Genomic DNA, 18,972 nt, shown 5'->3' on the forward strand with positions numbered 1-18,972 from the left:
AATTGGGGTGGCTGACTTGTCTTGTGAAATGGGATGAGTTCTCCTTCTTGTCTGGGTATGTAACCCCAGACTAATTCCATGTCTGAGGATGGGAAACTACCATGGAATGGGTACTGCACCATGCAGCATTGGGATAGAGTCTGATGAAGTGAGATAAAGAAGAGGGGCAACCTCTGACAACACATACAGATGTAATAGATTCTGGAAAAAGGGAGGATGCAGAGTTTTCTGCTGGTATGTTTTTTACCAGGTGATCCAGTTTTATATTCTTCCAAATTAGACCAAGCAATCTACATAACCACAGAATGGCCGAGGTCGGAATGGACATCTGAAGATCATCTAGTCCAACCCCCCTACCAAGCAAGATCATGTTGCACAGGATGGCATCTAGGCGAGTTTTGAATATCACCAGAGAAGGAGACTCCACAACCTCTCTGGGCAGCTCTCTATCCCTGTAGATAATTCTCCTGCCCTTTCAGTGAACTGCTGTTCAGTGTGAGTGTGAGGTCTTCTCTTCCAGGCTGAGCCATTTTGGTGTGTTACACTCAAAAAAAAAAAAAAAAAACAAAAAACAAAACAAAACAAAACAAAAAAATGGAAAATGCATGCAGTACTAAAAGATGTTAAAACTCTATGTACTGCTCTCCACTTATCCTGAGAATGCGTAATGTTACCTGGTATCTTGGTGAGATGGTAAAAGCCATGCCTACACTGAAAGGAAAATTTCTGCTCATGCAAAAATTCCTTAGCTGCTACGTGTCTTGTCAAAACTATACAGTTGACAACATATGCAGATGCTGTTTTAAAGGTGATTCGGATGGATACATTTGCATAATTAGACTCATCACTTTAACTGCAGTGTTAATGTAAACCAAGAAGTGATGGAATTAGATAGAATAGGACTTGATTACTGGGGTATGAAATATCTACTCCTAACAGAATTGGGAGTAAAGCCCTGTGTGTGTGACTTTAAAAGATGTCTTTAAATCCCCCCTTTTCTTTATAGACTTTACTTCCTAATTTAATGTTTTATGGAGAATAACCTAAAAAAGGTGGATTCCATAACTAGACATGGAGATTTGAGGAGAATAAATTGTAATTGTAATTTAAATAAATAACAAATAAATTGTTAACATTCTTAAAATTTGAGAACAAATGACTTCAAAGTTTTTAGTGAAAAAAAATGTTTCCAAATTAAAGTGTTTGGTACAGATGTCATTTTGTGGGGAAAATTTTCTGATTGGAATTCATTCATGAACTGTTAAGAAATTTGTCTTCAAATGTTACCAAAACTTTTGATTATGTATACATAATTTTTTCTTTGCTGTCTTGCATTTCATTTTAGCTATCTGTCTGTGTACTGTTTCTAAGTGGCTATTCTTAAAGAGGAAGTGCAAAACATTCCAGATGACTTGTGTTACCATTTTGCAATCTTTTCCCCTTTATTTTCTTTTTTGTAACCTTAATTTTATTGGACCTCCTGTTTGAAAGAGATGAATTTTCCTCATGATTGTTTGTGCTAGCTTCACAGACCTTGTTCTATGTTTTCCAAACAGTTTAAGTGTTTAATTTGCATCTTTTTTCCTTTTAAGAGTTGAAAATCAGGCTGGATATCAGGAAAAGGTTCTTCACCAAGAGGGTGGTCAGGCACTGGAACAGGCTCCCCAGGGCAGTGGTCATGGTACTGAGCCTGCCAAAGTTCAAGAAGCTTTCGGAAAAATGCTCTCAAACACATGGTCTGATTTATTCATTTTTTTTTTTTCTGGGTGGTCCTTTGAGGACCCATGAGTTGGACTCGATGATCCTTGTAGGTCCCTTCCAACTATGATTCTAAAATAAATTAATGAAACTATATGTAATAGTGCTTTATAACTTTTCAAAAATTCCCTTGATTTTGGAGAATTATGGAGAAAAACTTATATTTCCTTTTGCTACTTAGAAAAAAAAAAATAGAAAAACTAAAAGGATTGTGAAAAATTAAAAAAAAAAAGTGCTGAAAAACAGGCAAAAAAAAAAAAATTAGTCACAAGAGTTTATCTTTTTTGCTGAGTTGAATCTGGGCAGTGATCAGTTTCCTCAGGCTTGACATGTAAAAACAAACAAACAAAACAACACAATTGTCTCCTCTTTATCTCTACTGGATTTTGTCAGTGTTAAATACAGCTAAAATAAGCCACTTCATCTTTCCTTTTCTGGAATGGTATACCAATATATATTGGCATATATACCACATGGTATACCATCTTATTTGTTCTTCTACCAAAATAGAAAAACACTGAAGAGCAAAAGAACCTAGGAAAAGTTTTTACTGGTCCTAGTGGTTAATCAGAGACAAACGGCAAAAATGGAATTTTAAGAGTTAGTAGGTCAATGTGCTAAATTTTCGGGGTAACACATTCATCTGTCTTTTATGCAAGCATTGCCTAGTCTTTCACTGGATGGTGTTTCTTTTGGACATCTTACTATATGCAAAATTGAGAATTTCTGTTTCATTTCAAATGATGCTTTTTTTTTTTTTTTGAGTTCTTAGATCTAAGATTTACTTCTGAAATGCACAAGATATTATCACTTTTAATCACAAATCTTAATTAATTTCATGGCAAACTCTGAATGAATTACTGTTTTAAAAGAATGACCAAGGTGTCATCTACCTGAAGTAATAAATACTGTGATAATTAAAATACTGTCTGTTATCAAGAATTATATAAGCTGTGCAGAAACCACTATTTTCAGATGAAGCATATATCTCTTTAAAGGGAACAGTGGATATCAGTGTCCTTGCGTGACATAGTGTTTTCAGAGATGACTGATTTTTATATAACAGCTAATTTTTATTTAACAGCTCTTTAATTTCTTAAAGGCTGCACGTGTAGGGTAGAGTTGTTTTTGACATAAATAACCATCAGACTGTACATGGGAAATGGAATAATTCTGTCTGAAGAAAGATAAGCGTTTGCACATTTGTGAAAACAGATTTGTGTACTTGAAATATACTTGAAATACAGTAAGTACATAAAATTTACGTGGAAATTACGTCTTGTACATACATACTAATGCATTGTTCCTATGACAGAACTGCTTTTGTCAATGTGGCATTTGGTGCAAGGGGTTAACCCAAAGATAGCCCTACTGTAGCTGTAACTTCACTGACAGGGAATAGTATCTGGTTTTGGTTCTCTAGGCAAAATACAGTATAAGATTCTGTGAATTAATGACATGTCACATCTTTTCAAAGAACTATTGGTCATCTGTAGTTATATTGACTTTTTATTATTATTATTTTTCTTAATATCAGGCTGCTTGTGAAAGATAGAACTGGAATGACAGGGTTGGTAAACTTGTAAACATTTTTTAAAATGCTGTTAAATAATCCTAAGGAAAGTAGACTTTAAGGACTTTTTATTTCTTTTGAATGTGCTAGTCTTGATCTGCAGTAGTGTAAGCAGTAGGAGCATATTTGAAAATGAAATTGAGTACTTTCTGTTTGCCTAGTCCTGAAAATTGTTGTACTGTCTGTTAATAGAGGGTGACATCCATATCGTCCTGTCCTTCATTTGTAGAACTCTTTTTCTTTTCACTGACAAAACACACTTAGCCCTGCTGCAATAACTTAAAAAGCCCAAGGCTTTCCCTCCTTTTCCCTCACCCTCTTTGATGTGTGCCTTGCAAGCTAATTCTTTATTGTGAAGGTTATAGATTCTTTCTGTTTTGTTCTACACTGTGATGTATATCAGTGATAGCAGTTGCTTCTGGATGAGAACAATAAAGGGAGGAAACCAGCAGCTCATGAGCTTAGGGAAGCTTGTTGGTCATAATTTTAGGCTCTGGATAAGTGTTTAATATAAATCTTAAAGACACACATGCACACACACATACAACTCTTTCACAAGTCCTGGAAAAAATGGTTCACAGGGGAAGAAAGAGTGTTAAGGCTGAAAGGACTGACAAAGACTGTAATTTTTCTCCTGTGAGATAATGGTTTGAAGCCAGCAGCAGATAAAAGATTGCCGTAAGAATGGCTTAATTCCCCATCTTGTAAAAGGATTAGATAATTCAGTCTCTTTATGGATTCCTTACTCTGGGAAATATATTTCCACTTTGGGTTCTCTTCAGAAATAGTTGCAGAGTGTACTTATTTAAATGCACAAAGACCTGCTTTCAGGCATTTTGAAAAGGCAAACAGCACACAGAAAAGATTATTTTGCAGGCTGTATCAATGTATAAATTTGCTCAGCAAGTGAATATTCTAGTTTTACCAGCCAAAAATATTATGGATATGAATTATGTATTGGTGATATGGCAACTTTCCACAGAAGTCTTTGAAGAGTGACTGTAAAATAATGCTTTTAATTTGCAGAAAGAGAATGGACTACAACCAGAATCCATTTTTAACCGCAGCTTCTACGAATCTGCAGATCATTTGCTGTGTTTCAGTGTGCAACCACTAAGAAATAGTGTCCTTGAGTGCAAAAGTAAGGAACAGATTTTGATCCTTTTAGTATCAATGGAAATTGAGTTATTTTAGGTAAGGCTAAAGGCTTTAGGTACCTTAGATCAAAAAATCTGAATGCTATATATCTGACAAAAACAGAACTGGTGATAGTAACAACAGACTCCTGCCTGTGAGCTTTACACCACCCATTTAAAATACATTTAAAGGAATTACAAATCTCAGTTGGAGAACATGCTGAATTTGTTACTAAGTTTATTTTCCTACATTTTATTCAGAAATTTTGCTAAATACCTGTATTTATTCATGTGCTCTTAGAGTTTAATTTTGGAAATGTCTGCTTTCCTGGATAATGTTCTGCAGGATAATCCAATAGTCATCATGATTCATTTCTCTTCAATGCTGATGCTTCCTGTATTTTGGTCTATGCTGAAAACAGGAGCTATGACACTGATTTTTTAATATTACAAGGTGACATGTTGCAGAGCTTTCCCATTATTATTTGAAGCTTGAGAAGTGCCAGCCGCTTTCATAACTCACTGAATTCACAATCCTCTGTTATTTTCCCCATAGATCTAGGACATTTTTCTTCCGTAGTCTCTTGACTTGAAATTTGTATTAACTTCTTTCAAAACCTAATCTTCATTAGGAAGCTAGAGTATGTAGTTAAAACAGATGGAGAGTTTTACTAGCAGAAAAGTACTTTGCCTGTATATTGCTTAATAATATTTATTTAATAGAATATTGTCATTATATTAACTGGTACAGTCTATACCGGAGAATTGTTATTTATTATTTTTTTAATCCTCACCTGTTGATAAACTAAGAATTTTGCTGGCACAGTTCTGACATTTTTATTTTTGCAAAATACGTTAATAGAACAAATGGAATCAGTCAGAAATTCCTGGCATTATATTTAGGTGCTGGTGAAGCATTGGATTTTACACCAGTATAACTGAGTGCAGAAATTGTAGAGACAGTAAGTCAGGGTACATGAGATCAGAATTTGGATCAGTATGTTTGGGAAGAAAGAATGAAAAAAGCTAACTATATTATAGGCAAGTCAGGACAGATGATTATGAAGTATTGTGGTGTTAAGGTTGCTAGGGAAAGGTGCAAGAAAACATTCGATGTAGCCTAAAAGCATGCGGGGGCTTTCAAGACTTTGCTTGTCTGATCACTGTTGCTATTAATGTCCCTGAAGTTATGAATATATATTTACTGTATTGAGATCTTATATTTGCTTTATGGAAATTATAATTCAGTATTATGGTGTTATCAGAGATGTCAGATGAAAATCTGGTGTTTAAAATTACAGAAAAGAAGTAGATGACTTGAAGAAAATAAAAACCAAAAAGTCCTCAACTTGACTAAGATTTGCTTTGCTTACCAAAAAAAAAAAAAAAAAAAAAATCATCTTCCTTCTGTGAATAAGTTTGGGATATTCTTTAATCTTACAAAATGTATATTTATTTATTTATTTTGAGCCAAATTAATAACTACTTCCTAAAAAAAAATAACATAAAACACTGAAGAATTAGGATTTATTTTTTTTTTCAACAAGATAGTTATCCTGCTTTGAAGTAATTTAAGGAAAATTAGTGATTCAACAAAATAAAGTATCCTTAGTTTAGAGTCCAATGCAAACATGATGCTACATCTGTTTTTTTCAGAACTGACAACTTTTCTTTGTGATTGTACCCTTAAAAGTGTACACTGATCTTGGGTGAATGTGAAAATGACTTTGCTTCTTTTTGCTGTAAGATTGTTTGCTGAACTTTCCCCTACTTCTCACAACGTTTTTCTAAACATTGTCAGCAGAGACTTCAACAAAACAGATCAGGAATTTTCCAATGAAATGTGTGTTCTTTAGGAAATAATGATTCATAGAAACCAGAATATTTTACAGAAATTATCCTGGTTCAACAAAATTTAGCTGACACAGGGCAGAACAGAGAGAACAGCTAGAGCTGCAGTTCTCAGGCATGTAATTTCTCACTTCTTCCTTGGAGAGTGCCCTTTACCTTCTTAGAACCCCTCAAGGAACTTTTCTTTATTACTAAAAAAGCCAGAAGAAACATTTGTATTGTCTAGAAATAGCAGGATTTCAGGATTTCTTCTGAAGTGGAATTTCAAGGTTTCTGTTGTTCACCTCTAGGGGACATCAGAATTGGAGCCAATTAGTTCATCTCTAGTTTGGTATTTTAAAACAGAAAAAGTCTCATAATCATTTACCAGAATCTGAAGGTCAGCATGTACATCGTGATTTCAAAATGTTTGCCTGTAGTTGTTTGTTTGGGTATTATATAAGAGCTTTTCCAAAAATGCTAACCCTGCTTTTGTTTCATTTTCTTTTCTTCTTATTTCTCTCTCTTTTTGGCACCTCAGTTTGTCAGAATAGTATTAATATAAATATAACCCCAATTCTTCTGACTGTGAGCAAGCCACCACCCTCCTTTGAGGGTGAATACTGTTTAGTATTCAATTTAACACAGAAAAATTCCCAGATGACAACCTCTACCATAAACTAGCACAAGGCAATTTATAATGTACGTATTTTTAACTGGTAGTTTACACAAAACAGCAAATATTAAAGAGCATATATCTCAATATTCATGCATCAGAAACATTTCTGTTTTGTGTTCAGGATTTTTTTGTTCCTTCTTATTATACCCTGATGTCAGAAAGTACCTATGCTTGTGGTTAAGTGGTTTCAATTATTTCTATGAATCTGATCTTGGAAGTAATTTTTTTTCTCATTCACTAATATTGAAAGAATGGTGATTACTGGTGAATATTTTTGCTGTAGCATCCTGCCAAAACAAGGAGTTTACTTCAATTTCTTTTGCTACTAATTTTAAGAATATCACATGACAATAGTGTTGATATAGAAGACAACCGTAGTATATGCTGACATTAGCAGTTTAGTGTGCTAGAGGAATTTATTTTGCATCTATCTGTATGTGCACACTCAAATACAGACATACCTATAGCTGCTCTCCAAGAGAGACTTCGTTTTACCTGTTAAAAAGCAGTTTTCTTAGGCATAAATGCACAAACTTCATATTTGAAAATGCATGCCAACTTTAAGTCATGGAAGAAAAAAAATATTTCAGCTTCCTTAACTGTTTTCTGTTAGTTTTCTCTCCAAATTATAGTTTAATTCCAATGCCCTATTGTCTGGAAACTGCAGCTGATGGAGGACTACTGCATAGTTTTAGTACAAGTGGAGAAATCACAGGTTCTCTAGTATTATCCTCTCCTTCCCTCTCCACTAATCCCATACTTTATTAGTTACACATTATAATTAGTAATTTTAGAATGCTGTTAGATAGATTTTGGATTCAAATAAGGAATTGTTTTGTTGTGTCATCTCGTCTCTTTCTTTTCAGCTTCTAAGTGGGGTCATCAATCTAACTAGTCATCTCACATCTTTCTAAAGCAGCAATTACCATAATGTCAAGAAGCTGTCCTTTTAATGTCTCATGTACGTTGGATATTGATGAGTATGAGGGAGATATGAAAACAAGACCACAAATTCTGTCGCATAAAAAGAATGGGGAAGTATGATGACAGCTGATTACAATAAGGAAGAACAATAAACTCATCTGGACTTTGGATACTGTCAACTTTTATTTCTTGTCAAATACAAGTTGTGGGAAGGACTAGCTTTCAGATAGTAGTGATATGTTTCACCATATATTCTGCTTAAGTAAAATCAGTTGGATTAGAAGACAAGATCGCTAGAAAATATGTCTGAGTGAACATATTAGTGTGAATAGTGAACTCTGTTAGAAAAAGTAGATGTCATTTCAAAGATTTGTGTATTGCAGAGATCAAATCTTCCTCTCACAGGGACCCTACTTCTTTATAGCCAGAATTCAAATTATGTAAGTAGCTCCACGTGTAATGCTTTTGGCATAATGAAGTAGCGTGTATTACACTATTAAAAGAACTTACAGGTAGATTTTAGAAAGTAAAAGGAAGGTGATCTGGGTTTTTCAAAGTTGTCATGAGGCAAAGGATCCACTTAATTGTATGTAATTTCATGAATAAAATGAGAATCTTTTAAATAGTTAATGTCTGATTTCTTGGGGGGGGGGGGATGAGGGCAGGGATATTTATGAAATCTCATAATGGGAATGAATTACAAAATCTGTAGATATCTGAAGGGATAAATGAAGCAGCTCCTACCTACTTCTAGAGATAATCTTTTGGGAGTGCAATATAAGCAGAGAAAGTTGGATTAATTTTCCTTTTAATTAAGCACAGATAAATTATCAGAATTGTTGCAGACAAGTGTGCATTGCTTCTGTTTCCTATGATTCCATGTATATCCTTATACACTTGAATACATGCTTGCAGTATTTATGTGTCTGTATGTAATGCAGGTCAGTTTTAATGCAAATGCAAATGATGTGATTTTTGAGGTCTTTCTCCCTTACATGGTTATTTCATTTGGAGTTTTTCTCCCTGTTTGAATATCTTTATGGTAATAGTGCAAACCTACTTGTTTCTGTTTTACTGTTGTCTTTAGAAGAGCCTGCTTTATAAGTTAAGTTTTTAAAGAATTGGCAAGTAGAGCATTACAAACCAGCTATAAGGGATTCATAGAATTCATTTTCAAAATTGGGTTTACAACTTCTAAGTTTTATCTTTTTGTTGCCTTAAGGAGTTTTGAGTTCTATGGAACTGCTTCCTCAGGTAAGAGTCATTATGAATTTATACTGAGTTTTCTGTCCTAAAAGGACAGAAACTTAATTATTGGGGAGAAAAAAATATTTAGAATATATGTTAGATAAATGTGCAAGTCATAAAATGTGAAATTCAGATAGGGCAAATATGGAGATTCTGTTTGGTTTCAAAGGTTAATTCAAAGACTCATGTAAAGCAGATGCAGAGAGTGAGAATACAGAGTGAAAGGAACTTCTTTTAAGAGATGAGTTATTTCTTTCCCCAAGGTTTTACTTCAGTGCATTCTTATAATTCCTGGGCTCTGCAAAACTGGCTTGCATTTTTCTTATTCTTTTCATGTCTGAATAAATTCAACTTAAAATAAATTTTATGTAAATGGCAGTTATATTGTGTTAAGCACTATAGACCATCTCTTCAGAGTAAAATCTGTATTCAGGATTCATAGGAACCTGAAGAAGTATGGTGGGACTCTTGGGATACTCATTTGAAAAACAACAGATTTATTTTTGTAAATTACTGCCAAGGCACTGCAGTCAGCCGATGCAGGAGGAAAGCATGAAGACGATACCTTCAATAAAGTCTGGATTTTTCTTTTAAAAGGGAGGAAATACTCTTGTGTGTATTTACTTGTAGTGGGTTAACTTTGGCTAAGAGCCCACTCAGCTGCTTGTTCACTCATTGCCTTCACCAGGAAAGGGGCAGAAATTCTGGTGAAAAAGCTTGTGGGTTGAGATTAAGACAGGGAGATTGCTTACTAGTTACTGTCGTGGGCAAAACAAATTTAACCTGGGGAAAATTAATTGAATTTATTGCCAATTGAAATTGACTCGGCTAAAGAGAAACAAGAATAGTAATATTACAATCACACCTTTCCTCCCCCTTTTCCCAGGTTCAACTTCACTTCTTCATTCCGGACTCCTCTACTCCCATCCACCAGCAGTGTAGGGGAAATGGGGGTTGTGGTCAATCTGTAACAGTTTCTCTGTGCTGCTTCGTTGTGGCTCTCCATGGGCCATGATTGCTTCAGGAAATATCCACCTGCTCCCATGTAGGTCCTCCACAGTCTGCAATGGATGCTGGCTCTGGCATGGTCTTCACACCAAGCTTGGGGAAATATTTGCTCCAGTGTTTTGAGCACCTCCTTCTCTTACTGTGATGTTCCTACTGCTCTTTCCCACGCCTTCCCTCTTCCTCTACCTGTCTCGCATATCTTCCTCTTTCTTAAATGCATTTTCTCAGAGGTGCCACTGTCTTGGCTTTCAGGCTTAGCTTTGTCCTGTGGTGGGTCCACTGGAGCCAGCTAGAACCATCTGTGTCCTGCACGGAGCAGCCCCTGGCATCTTCTCACTGAGGACAACCCTGCCGCCACCCTGCTGCTAACTCATCGACACAGACACTCAGTACAATCTTGTCCAGTTCAAATATTTTTGAACGTAGTGAAGGATGCTTGCAGAGTTTCATATATATGTGATACCACTGAAAATCCATTGTTGTTAAAATGAGTCTTGTATAAATATGCAAGGTAGGATTCAGTTGACTGTTTTGTAGAGTCAGGTTTTGGCTATTAAACAATCTGGAATGATATGATTGGACCATGGATGCTGACTTCTCAGCAAAGCCACTCTTTTAATTAGGTCAGTGGTGTTGAGAGGTATGTAGTTAACATTCTTATGTGTCTTATCTATGGAATGTGATTGCATATGTTTTTGTTCTGTTTTTCCACAATTTAGATTGCAAGGAGATAATATGGCAGAAAGGCCAGAAGATGTCTCCATGGTATCTCAAATATCTGAGCCAGCAATGTCAGACTCTGATGGTGAGTTATATAAATACTTGGTGCCCATCAAAAAAACCCACCCCACTATCTTGAATTTAAGGGTAAATTTTATGTCTGTAAAAGAAGATTAAACATTTCCAGAGGGTGTTCCTGGGCACATGAACTCAATCATTTACATTTAAATATGTTAGAAGAGTCCATGACATGTTCTTGGCTGTGGCCGATTAGCACCACAAAAGAAGGCATATTTGGGGTCAGTATTCATCCTTAGCAGACAGTTTGTATGTTAGCACAGTATTTTGGATGTGACATAGCTTAATAACATAAACATGGGCTGTTCCTTGCCATCTGGCCTCTGTGATGAAGAATGGTCTTTGGAATATTTAATTTAATAGTACAAATACAGCCACAGGATTCAAATAATATATAGGAAAAATAAATAATTTCTCCTCTGCTTTTAAACTAAGTATCAGAAATGCCTCTCTGATCTCTCAGAGCACCACTGACAATTAAAAAATCAACATAAAGGAGTTTATACAAAAACTCTGAAGTACAATTTTTCTCCTTATATCAACATAAGTATATGTTGTGGTAATTTGCAGTCAGGACACAGCCCTATTTCAATTTCTGCTCTGGTTGTTGAACAGAACACCTGAAATCTAATGGAAAAAGCACTTCCTAAGGGCTATCTTGTCAGAGAATGCCCTGCTTTCTTATAAAAGATTAAGTTGATGAAGATTAACTTTATCTTGTCACTGGAAATGGAGACAGAAAGGAATAGATGTTTGGACAGAGATTCTGCAAAGATAAATCTTTCAATCAATTCCTGTACTTCTGGGCAGGACCAGCTGAGTCCATTAATTGAAAGATTTGATTTACAGTTTAGTCTTCAGCAGCTGCAGACATGTTAGCCATGTTGATTAATTAATGCAAAACAAATCATAACTAAGTTTTTTTATTATTATTTTATTTTTAATCATCCTACTAAATGTCTGCTATTTAATGCTATTAGGTAAGACATCAACCTGACATTTTGTTCATTTACCACATTTGTAAAGCAACATATGTCAACATTAGTAACTAGTGTGTCTTTAAAGATTAAAGGCTTAATGCAGTTATGCCATTTGTTTTTCCTGTCCTCTGCCACTGATGACTTTATAAATATATATATAGAGAGAGGGAATAAAAATCTCAAAATATTAAGTTCTTACAAGTTAGATGAGGATTATCAACAAGAAAGACAGATTGATGACTGCACTTAAACCCTTTGAAAGGAAAGCAAAATTCTTATTTTATTTGAATAATCCCAAGAAAGGGAAATGGTGCTGGCTTGTTTGGGATAGATTATGGCATATGCAGAATTGAATACGAAACAATTTGTTTTGAACAGGTCTCTGCCTTCCTCTTCCCTTCCTGTGTACCCTTGTTCTTGTAGAAGAATTATACCTAATCTGCCATCACTCCCTGAAACTGTAGGCTCATTTGTATTTACTGGGAGCAGAAAGTCAGTAAAATTTGCCACCTGTTGCTAGGTGGCAAAGGCACCAGGATGAAGGAAGGTGTTCAAAGATGCTGTTAGATACGTCTAACAAAGCAAATGAATATTTTGTGGTTGCATAGTGTGGACCACAGTAGTGCTATAGCCATCTAACTTAACCACTTAATATATCTCTGAATACTCTGTAGTCAGTATGGTAATAGTAAAGAGGGAGAACATTTTCACTTAAAAAAAAGGTAGATGAGGCAACAAGATTCATGTTATAACCATGTCTGTTTCATGTCTGTGAATATACATGAACCCATTAGCTATATAGCTAGAAAATAGCACAGCTTCTAGGGCAGAAAGACTGAGGTCAACAGTAAGGTACTACCAAATTTCTGTCAAGAGGGTCTCTCAGAAATGTTCAGCCTTTCAAAGTATATTTTTTCCTAAGATGTTGGCTAGTATTAATTTTTGATAAAACAAACAAAAACAGATCCGTGTTTTGCAAGCAGGCACAGAATACAAACAGGTGCAAAACTCAGGCAGCTGCCCATTCCATCTTTCCTATAAATGCAGTACACTACTTGTTTTCTGTGTATTTAATATTTATTTCCAATAAATAAATATTTATTTCCAATAAATATTATGTATGTGAAGAAGATGATAAAAGAGACTTTTAAAGATACTGTTAGAAAACCCTAAATAACCAAAGCATCCAGTTGCACTTTAAATTTTAGTTATGTCTTCTTAAGAATGTATTATATCATTAAAAAAAAAAAAAAAGATTAACAGGTTTTGGTTCCCAAGTTTATTAGAGTTTATTTTCTACTCTTGCTTATCTGTACCAATGACCTCACTGAGAGAAAACTATAAATTGCAAAGTGCTGATGTAAACCATTCTTTCAGGATTATGCAAGCAAGGTGCTAATGCATAGTATAGTTGAGGCAGTTTTCCTTGATGGGTTAGTGAGAAATTGTTAAATTGTTTGATCTGGAGCATCTCTCTTGTGGATTTCAGATGAACCAGGTTCAGAAGTAATTGGCTGCACATCTGATCTAACGGCTCTTATACATAAGCCTTATTAAAGCAATTCCACCTAATAAAGTCAATGCAATAGACTATATAAGAAGATCACCTGCAACATCAGGCACAATACTGACTCAACTGACAATCTGGACCTGACTCTAATTAACCACTGCACTGATTTCCCTCTAGTGCAATCCTGCTGAATTGAGCAGAGTTGTGTCTGATCTAAGCAGTAAAAATGAGAGACAGGAATCAGGTCTTGAGATTGGACAGCACAAGATGCTCTAATGCTGCTGTTTCTTTTTATTGTGTAATGATACCCATCAAAACTGTTTCTCTTTCCCATTGGACCATTTCACAGAAAATAACTAAGGGAAGAATTCAATAGCTATGCTCCTGATTTTTATTAGTAGAGGCAACTTTTGTGACTGCACTGTAAACTTCCCGTGTAGATAACAGTACAAGTCCAGTCTCATGGATCAGTCCTCCAGCAAGTCCTCCTCTTGTTCTATACAGATAGGGCTGAGGTTTTAAAAGATAGACACTGCAACAGGACTGATCCGGTAAAAGTTTGTGTCTGTCAGCCTCTATATTCTTCTCAGTGTGGGGGTAGTGTACAGGTCATATAAAAATGTGTATTTTTATAAACTTATATAAAGAGATAGTATCAGTAAAAGCATGTGTTCATTTATTCCCAGTTGCTGTAGTACTGTAGGATCTTGTTTCACTTGTTTCAGTCTCTTTTGCTGGCAAGTACAATACCCTTGGAGTGAGAGCCATGATGTGAGGCAGGAAAGAAATTGCAAATAAGATCTTTGCAGTCAGTGCATTCTTGTAGAAGGTTTAAAATACAATACCTCATTAGGGAGTAAACTCTGAATGTCGGGTGAATGTAAAGCATAGACCTTTAAACTTTTAAAACTGCCTAGCATATCTGAAAAAAGCTGTTTGCAACCTGAGCTACTTTTCAATGCAGTATGCAACACTACATATTTCTGAGGTGTGGACAAAGACTTGTTTTGTGGCTCTTCCTGGAACAATGTATTTGGACCGAAACTGATGGGTTATACTGTGCTATGCCATGGTATGCATTTCCTATTCCATTCTGTTGTTAGATCTACAGATTATGCTGTTATACATAATATTTAGTTTGCTAAATAAATTTTGCTAAGCAAATTTCACATCATACTTAATTCCCTATCAAACAAGAGTCACTGGTTTATATTAGTTGTAGTTAACCAGCTCACCTTTCCACCTGATACATGTGAAAATACAAGGATATGTAGCTTCAAAGTTTGTCTTTCCTTTAAAGTGACGATAAAATTTAAAGTTCAAAACAGGCATTTGGATGTGGGGGAAAGTTTGAAATAAGGAATATTCAATAGAAATAGGATTGTAATTAACACATAGAGTTCTATTCCAGAATGAACTACATGACTAAAGTAAAAAATTAAAAAGGATGAAAGTATTTGGGAATTAGGGTTGTGAACCAGACACAGCAGTGGCAAAAATGTGGCATCATCTCTAAAATCCTGAACAGTTCTCTGACCACTTCTCAACACTGCATCATTGTCACCTCTTCTTCCTCCACTTTCATTTGGTTACCACATTCATTGCAAATTATACTTATAAAAACTGAACTGTACTGAAATACAGCAGTATTGCAAATGCAATGAATGTGGTAACCACAGTTGCTGTATTTCAGTACAGTTCAGTTTTTATAAGAAGTATAATCTGAGATGTTTGACAAATTAGGGCACTTTAGAAACATAAGAACCTCCCTGCTAAGTGTCCTCTGAATAGCAGCAGAACTTAGGGAAGATCAGGGCATCTTGGTTTTTAGATGGTTTATGAACAGCATCAAATTGCCTACTGGACTGACAAGCAAACAGTGAAACTGCATAGCATGTTACTTGGAAATTGCTTTCTCTGACATATGTAGGGGAGGTTCAGGCTGGATATTAGGAAAAGGTTCTTCACCAAGAACACTGGAACAGGCTACCTGGGGCAGTGGTTATGGCACCGAGCCTGCCAAAGTTCAAGAAGTGTTTGGACAATGCTCTCAGACACATAGTCTAGTTTTTGTGTGGTCCTGTGTGAAGCCAAAGTTGGACTCAATGATCCTTGTGGGTTCCTTCCAACTCAGGATATTCTATGATTCTAGCTACATGTAAATAAACTGTCTTTTAAGTCATTACATATGTGACAGACAAAAAAAAAAAAACAAACCAAACCAAACCAAAAAATTCTAGATTGCTCAGCAAATTTTGTTTTTTTACAAATGTGACATTATGGGTAAAAATTATAGCCTGCATAGCCTTAAACGTTGCCTAAAATGACTGAAACTTCTTATTTCAAACATTTTAACTGTATCCTAACTTGTTTAATTGAATCAATTACATTTGCTTTAATAGAGTTTATTAAAACTGAGGATCCACTACTCCATTGTGCAAAGGACAAACAGTTTTTAGTTTTAATAGAAAAATAATAACCTACAAAACATCTGGCAGCAGAAGGAAGTTTGCTTGTCGCTCTGTTCATGTTAGAGATACAGTTTCTCATTTAATTAAGCTTATAAATTAAAATTAGCCATAAATTAAAATCCAATGAAGTGTTAACTGAAAAGTAGTACTTGTATGGTAGCTACATTTGCCTTCCCAGCAGTTAATGTATACATATTTTATTTTCAAAGTGACTACCAGTTAATTATTTAGTGTGATTTATGTTTCTTCTACCTCTGTGGAACAGCTCAAGTACCTGGGGTTGAAACACTTACGGAAGATATTGATGAATTTGAGAGTGCCTCTCAAGCGTCAGGATCTGTAAGTATCTTCCCTTATGGGAAATCCTGTAAGTTTTAAGAATAGTTTGGTAAAAATTAGACTGTACGTAAAGATTAAGGTTTTGCTTGCCAGCAATGTCATCCTAAACAAGGAAAGCTTAATTTGCCTATCCCTTCTGAATATTCAGTTCTATGGAAGTTTTTTTTTTTTTTTTCATTCCAGGAATGGTGATATTTAGAAATCTATTATTATCATTTCATGGGAACACGTACTGTATTGGCCTAACTTATATAGCTTCCATTGAAAGCTCAGTCATTATAAACTATGTCTGTACATCCTTAAATATTTCTTTAATAGTTAAATGTCCATTTTAAGAGTTTTATAATATACAATATTACAAAATGGACAGAACAAAATCATTTAAATTTTAAATTTTATTATGAAATTTGATATAACATCTCAACTATAATTCAGCTTTTCAGTAATGTTTACTTGGAAACTGATAAAGATATGTCTATTTAAACTGTGTTTTTTTTTTTTAAAATAATGCAGTATTATGTGTGGTGATATTTTCATCAGTTCTCTTATCTTAAAATTTAACAATTTTTGACAATTTATATAATAAGAACTTTGGAGCTAGTTGTATTGCATCGTAAATTTGAATACAAGTTAAAGAAGGGCTTGCTTTTTTTTTTTTTTTTTTCCCCCTCAGGCAAATTATTTGAAAAGACAGTAGTTATTTGTTTTTACAAACTTTCAGACAGATGTAAGAGGAAACATTAATTTCTGTCCACTCATAGCAATCCTGTTTATAGCACAGGATTGGTAAGATAAGTGAGTATTTTTTGGCAAAGTTTTTGTTAAATATTTGTTGGGCAGTATTAAAGAAAAAAGGAAAATGACAATGCAGACTGATCCTGCAGTCTTTCAGGCAGCTAACTGCTAGTAAAGCTAAAAATACTAAACAATCAAAAATCTATAATACACTTAGTATATTTCAAATCAGAGTTATCAAAGCAGTTGGCAGATAGAGAATTTCTGTTTAATTCCTAAAGATCTTTGAGAACATGGACTGCCAGAAGCTCACAGAGCATTTGTGGATATTGGACAAAGGGAATGAGGAGCAGAACTTCAGTAGCCATTGCTTTCAGCTTCTCACTCAAGCCTCCTTTCTACTTCTCTTCACAGTAGTGAACAGAGAGGTGTAATAAATTTTGCAACACTTTCTTATGTTTTTTACACAATTTTCTTACCGGTTTGGACCCATGGCTACCAGCTTTGATTTTTCAGTTCCACAGACATGTGCATAGGAAAAAAGGAACAGATAAATTGAATTACATGGAAAAATAAAAATAATAAGGAAAATAAAAGATCATTATATTTCTTAGCAAAATCTTGCTATGTGTACACATGTTTATAAACAGACATATAATTTGTACATCTATCATTTAATGCTTGTTCTAGGCATAGATACTTGTACTGGGCTCCCCAATAGAAGAGGGACATAGAACTACCAGAGCAAGACCAGAGGAGGGCTACTAAAATGATTAGAGGACTGAGCACGTGTCATACTAGGACAGGCTGAGAGATCTGGGCCTTGAAAAGAGAAGGCTGAGGGGAGGCATCATCAGTGTGTATAAATATCTGAGGGGAGGGTATCAAGAGGATGGAGCTGGTCTCTTCTTTTCAGTTGTGCCCAGAAACAGAATCAGAGGCAACAAGCACAAACTGAAACACAGGAGGTTCTGGATGAATATGAGGGGGCACTTCTGTACTGTGAGGGTGACAGAGCGTTGGAACAGGTTGTCCAGAGAGGTTGTGGAGTCTCCTTCTCTGGAGATATTCAAAATCTGCATGGATGCCATCCTGTGCAACATCCTCTAGGTGATCCTGCTTGGCAGGGGGGTTGGACTAGGTCATCTTCAGATGTCCCTTCCAACCTTGGCCATTCTGTGATAAAGTTGCCTAAAACAGTAGATTGCCAGAGGTGGTGAAGTTGACTGGACTAAATCCCTGAAACCCACTACGTGACTGCTGTTACTGCCTCTGCTGCAAAAAGAAGTCAAGACCAGAAGTTGCAGCTATTGCTCTGCCGACCCAACCTCTTCCTGAGGGCAAGGGCAACTAGCTTCCCTTTCCTGAGCTCTTGGAAAAATTCCTTTGCTTCTGTTACTAAGGACCAATAAGCCAGTAACTCTTAGTTCATCTGCTTTTGGCTTTTGTGTTTTGGATCTTTAAGCTATTGTGATTAGCTTAAATCATACTGATTATCAGTGTGATTAGCTGATTATATACTTTTCTCTCTTTAAAATGACTGTTATGCAACATAAGATTCAGCTGTCAAACACTGGATGTTTGCCTATATCTTCTCAAAAAAATAAAAAAAGTAAAAAAATAAAATCCAACTGCTGTTGCATTTTAAGGCTCTGAAGGAGTAATATTTTGTTCTGTGGTCCCTTAATAACTTCCAGTGAGACTTATTTTGTGACAATCTTTACATACAAAATATAGAGATTGAACTGAGGTTCCCCTTAGGGAAACTATGAAGATTGCATTCATGCAATGAATTCTCACAAATTCTTTAAAAGAATAAGAATTACGCCTGAAGAGGGCCTCAGAATTAATACCAAAATACATTTTTATGACTATACTTGATTTTCAGATATTATATGAGATATGAGTTACAAGATAAGGAAGAAGTAGAATAAATATGATGTTGATCAGACACTTCTCATAAATTGAACAAATTGGTTCATG

At 35.2% G+C, this 18,972-nt stretch overlaps 1 protein-coding gene across 1 annotated transcript in view; it reads left to right on the forward strand.

Moving 5' to 3' along the window:
* LOC311206397 (uncharacterized protein C8orf34 homolog) overlaps positions 1 to 18,972 on the forward strand; it is a gene marked incomplete at both ends in the record, with an annotated part of 158,997 nt that overhangs the window by 123,146 nt on the left and 16,879 nt on the right. Inside the window, 2 exons of the mRNA XM_084281678.1 lie at positions 10,876 to 10,961; positions 16,181 to 16,254. Coding sequence (XP_084137804.1) covers positions 10,876 to 10,961; positions 16,181 to 16,254 — 160 coding nt within the window. The remainder of the gene's footprint in view (positions 1 to 10,875; positions 10,962 to 16,180; positions 16,255 to 18,972) is intronic.

The sequence above is a fragment of the Netta rufina genome, assembly GCF_964035555.1.
Source record: "Netta rufina genome assembly, chromosome: 2".
Lineage (NCBI taxonomy): Eukaryota > Metazoa > Chordata > Aves > Anseriformes > Anatidae > Netta > Netta rufina.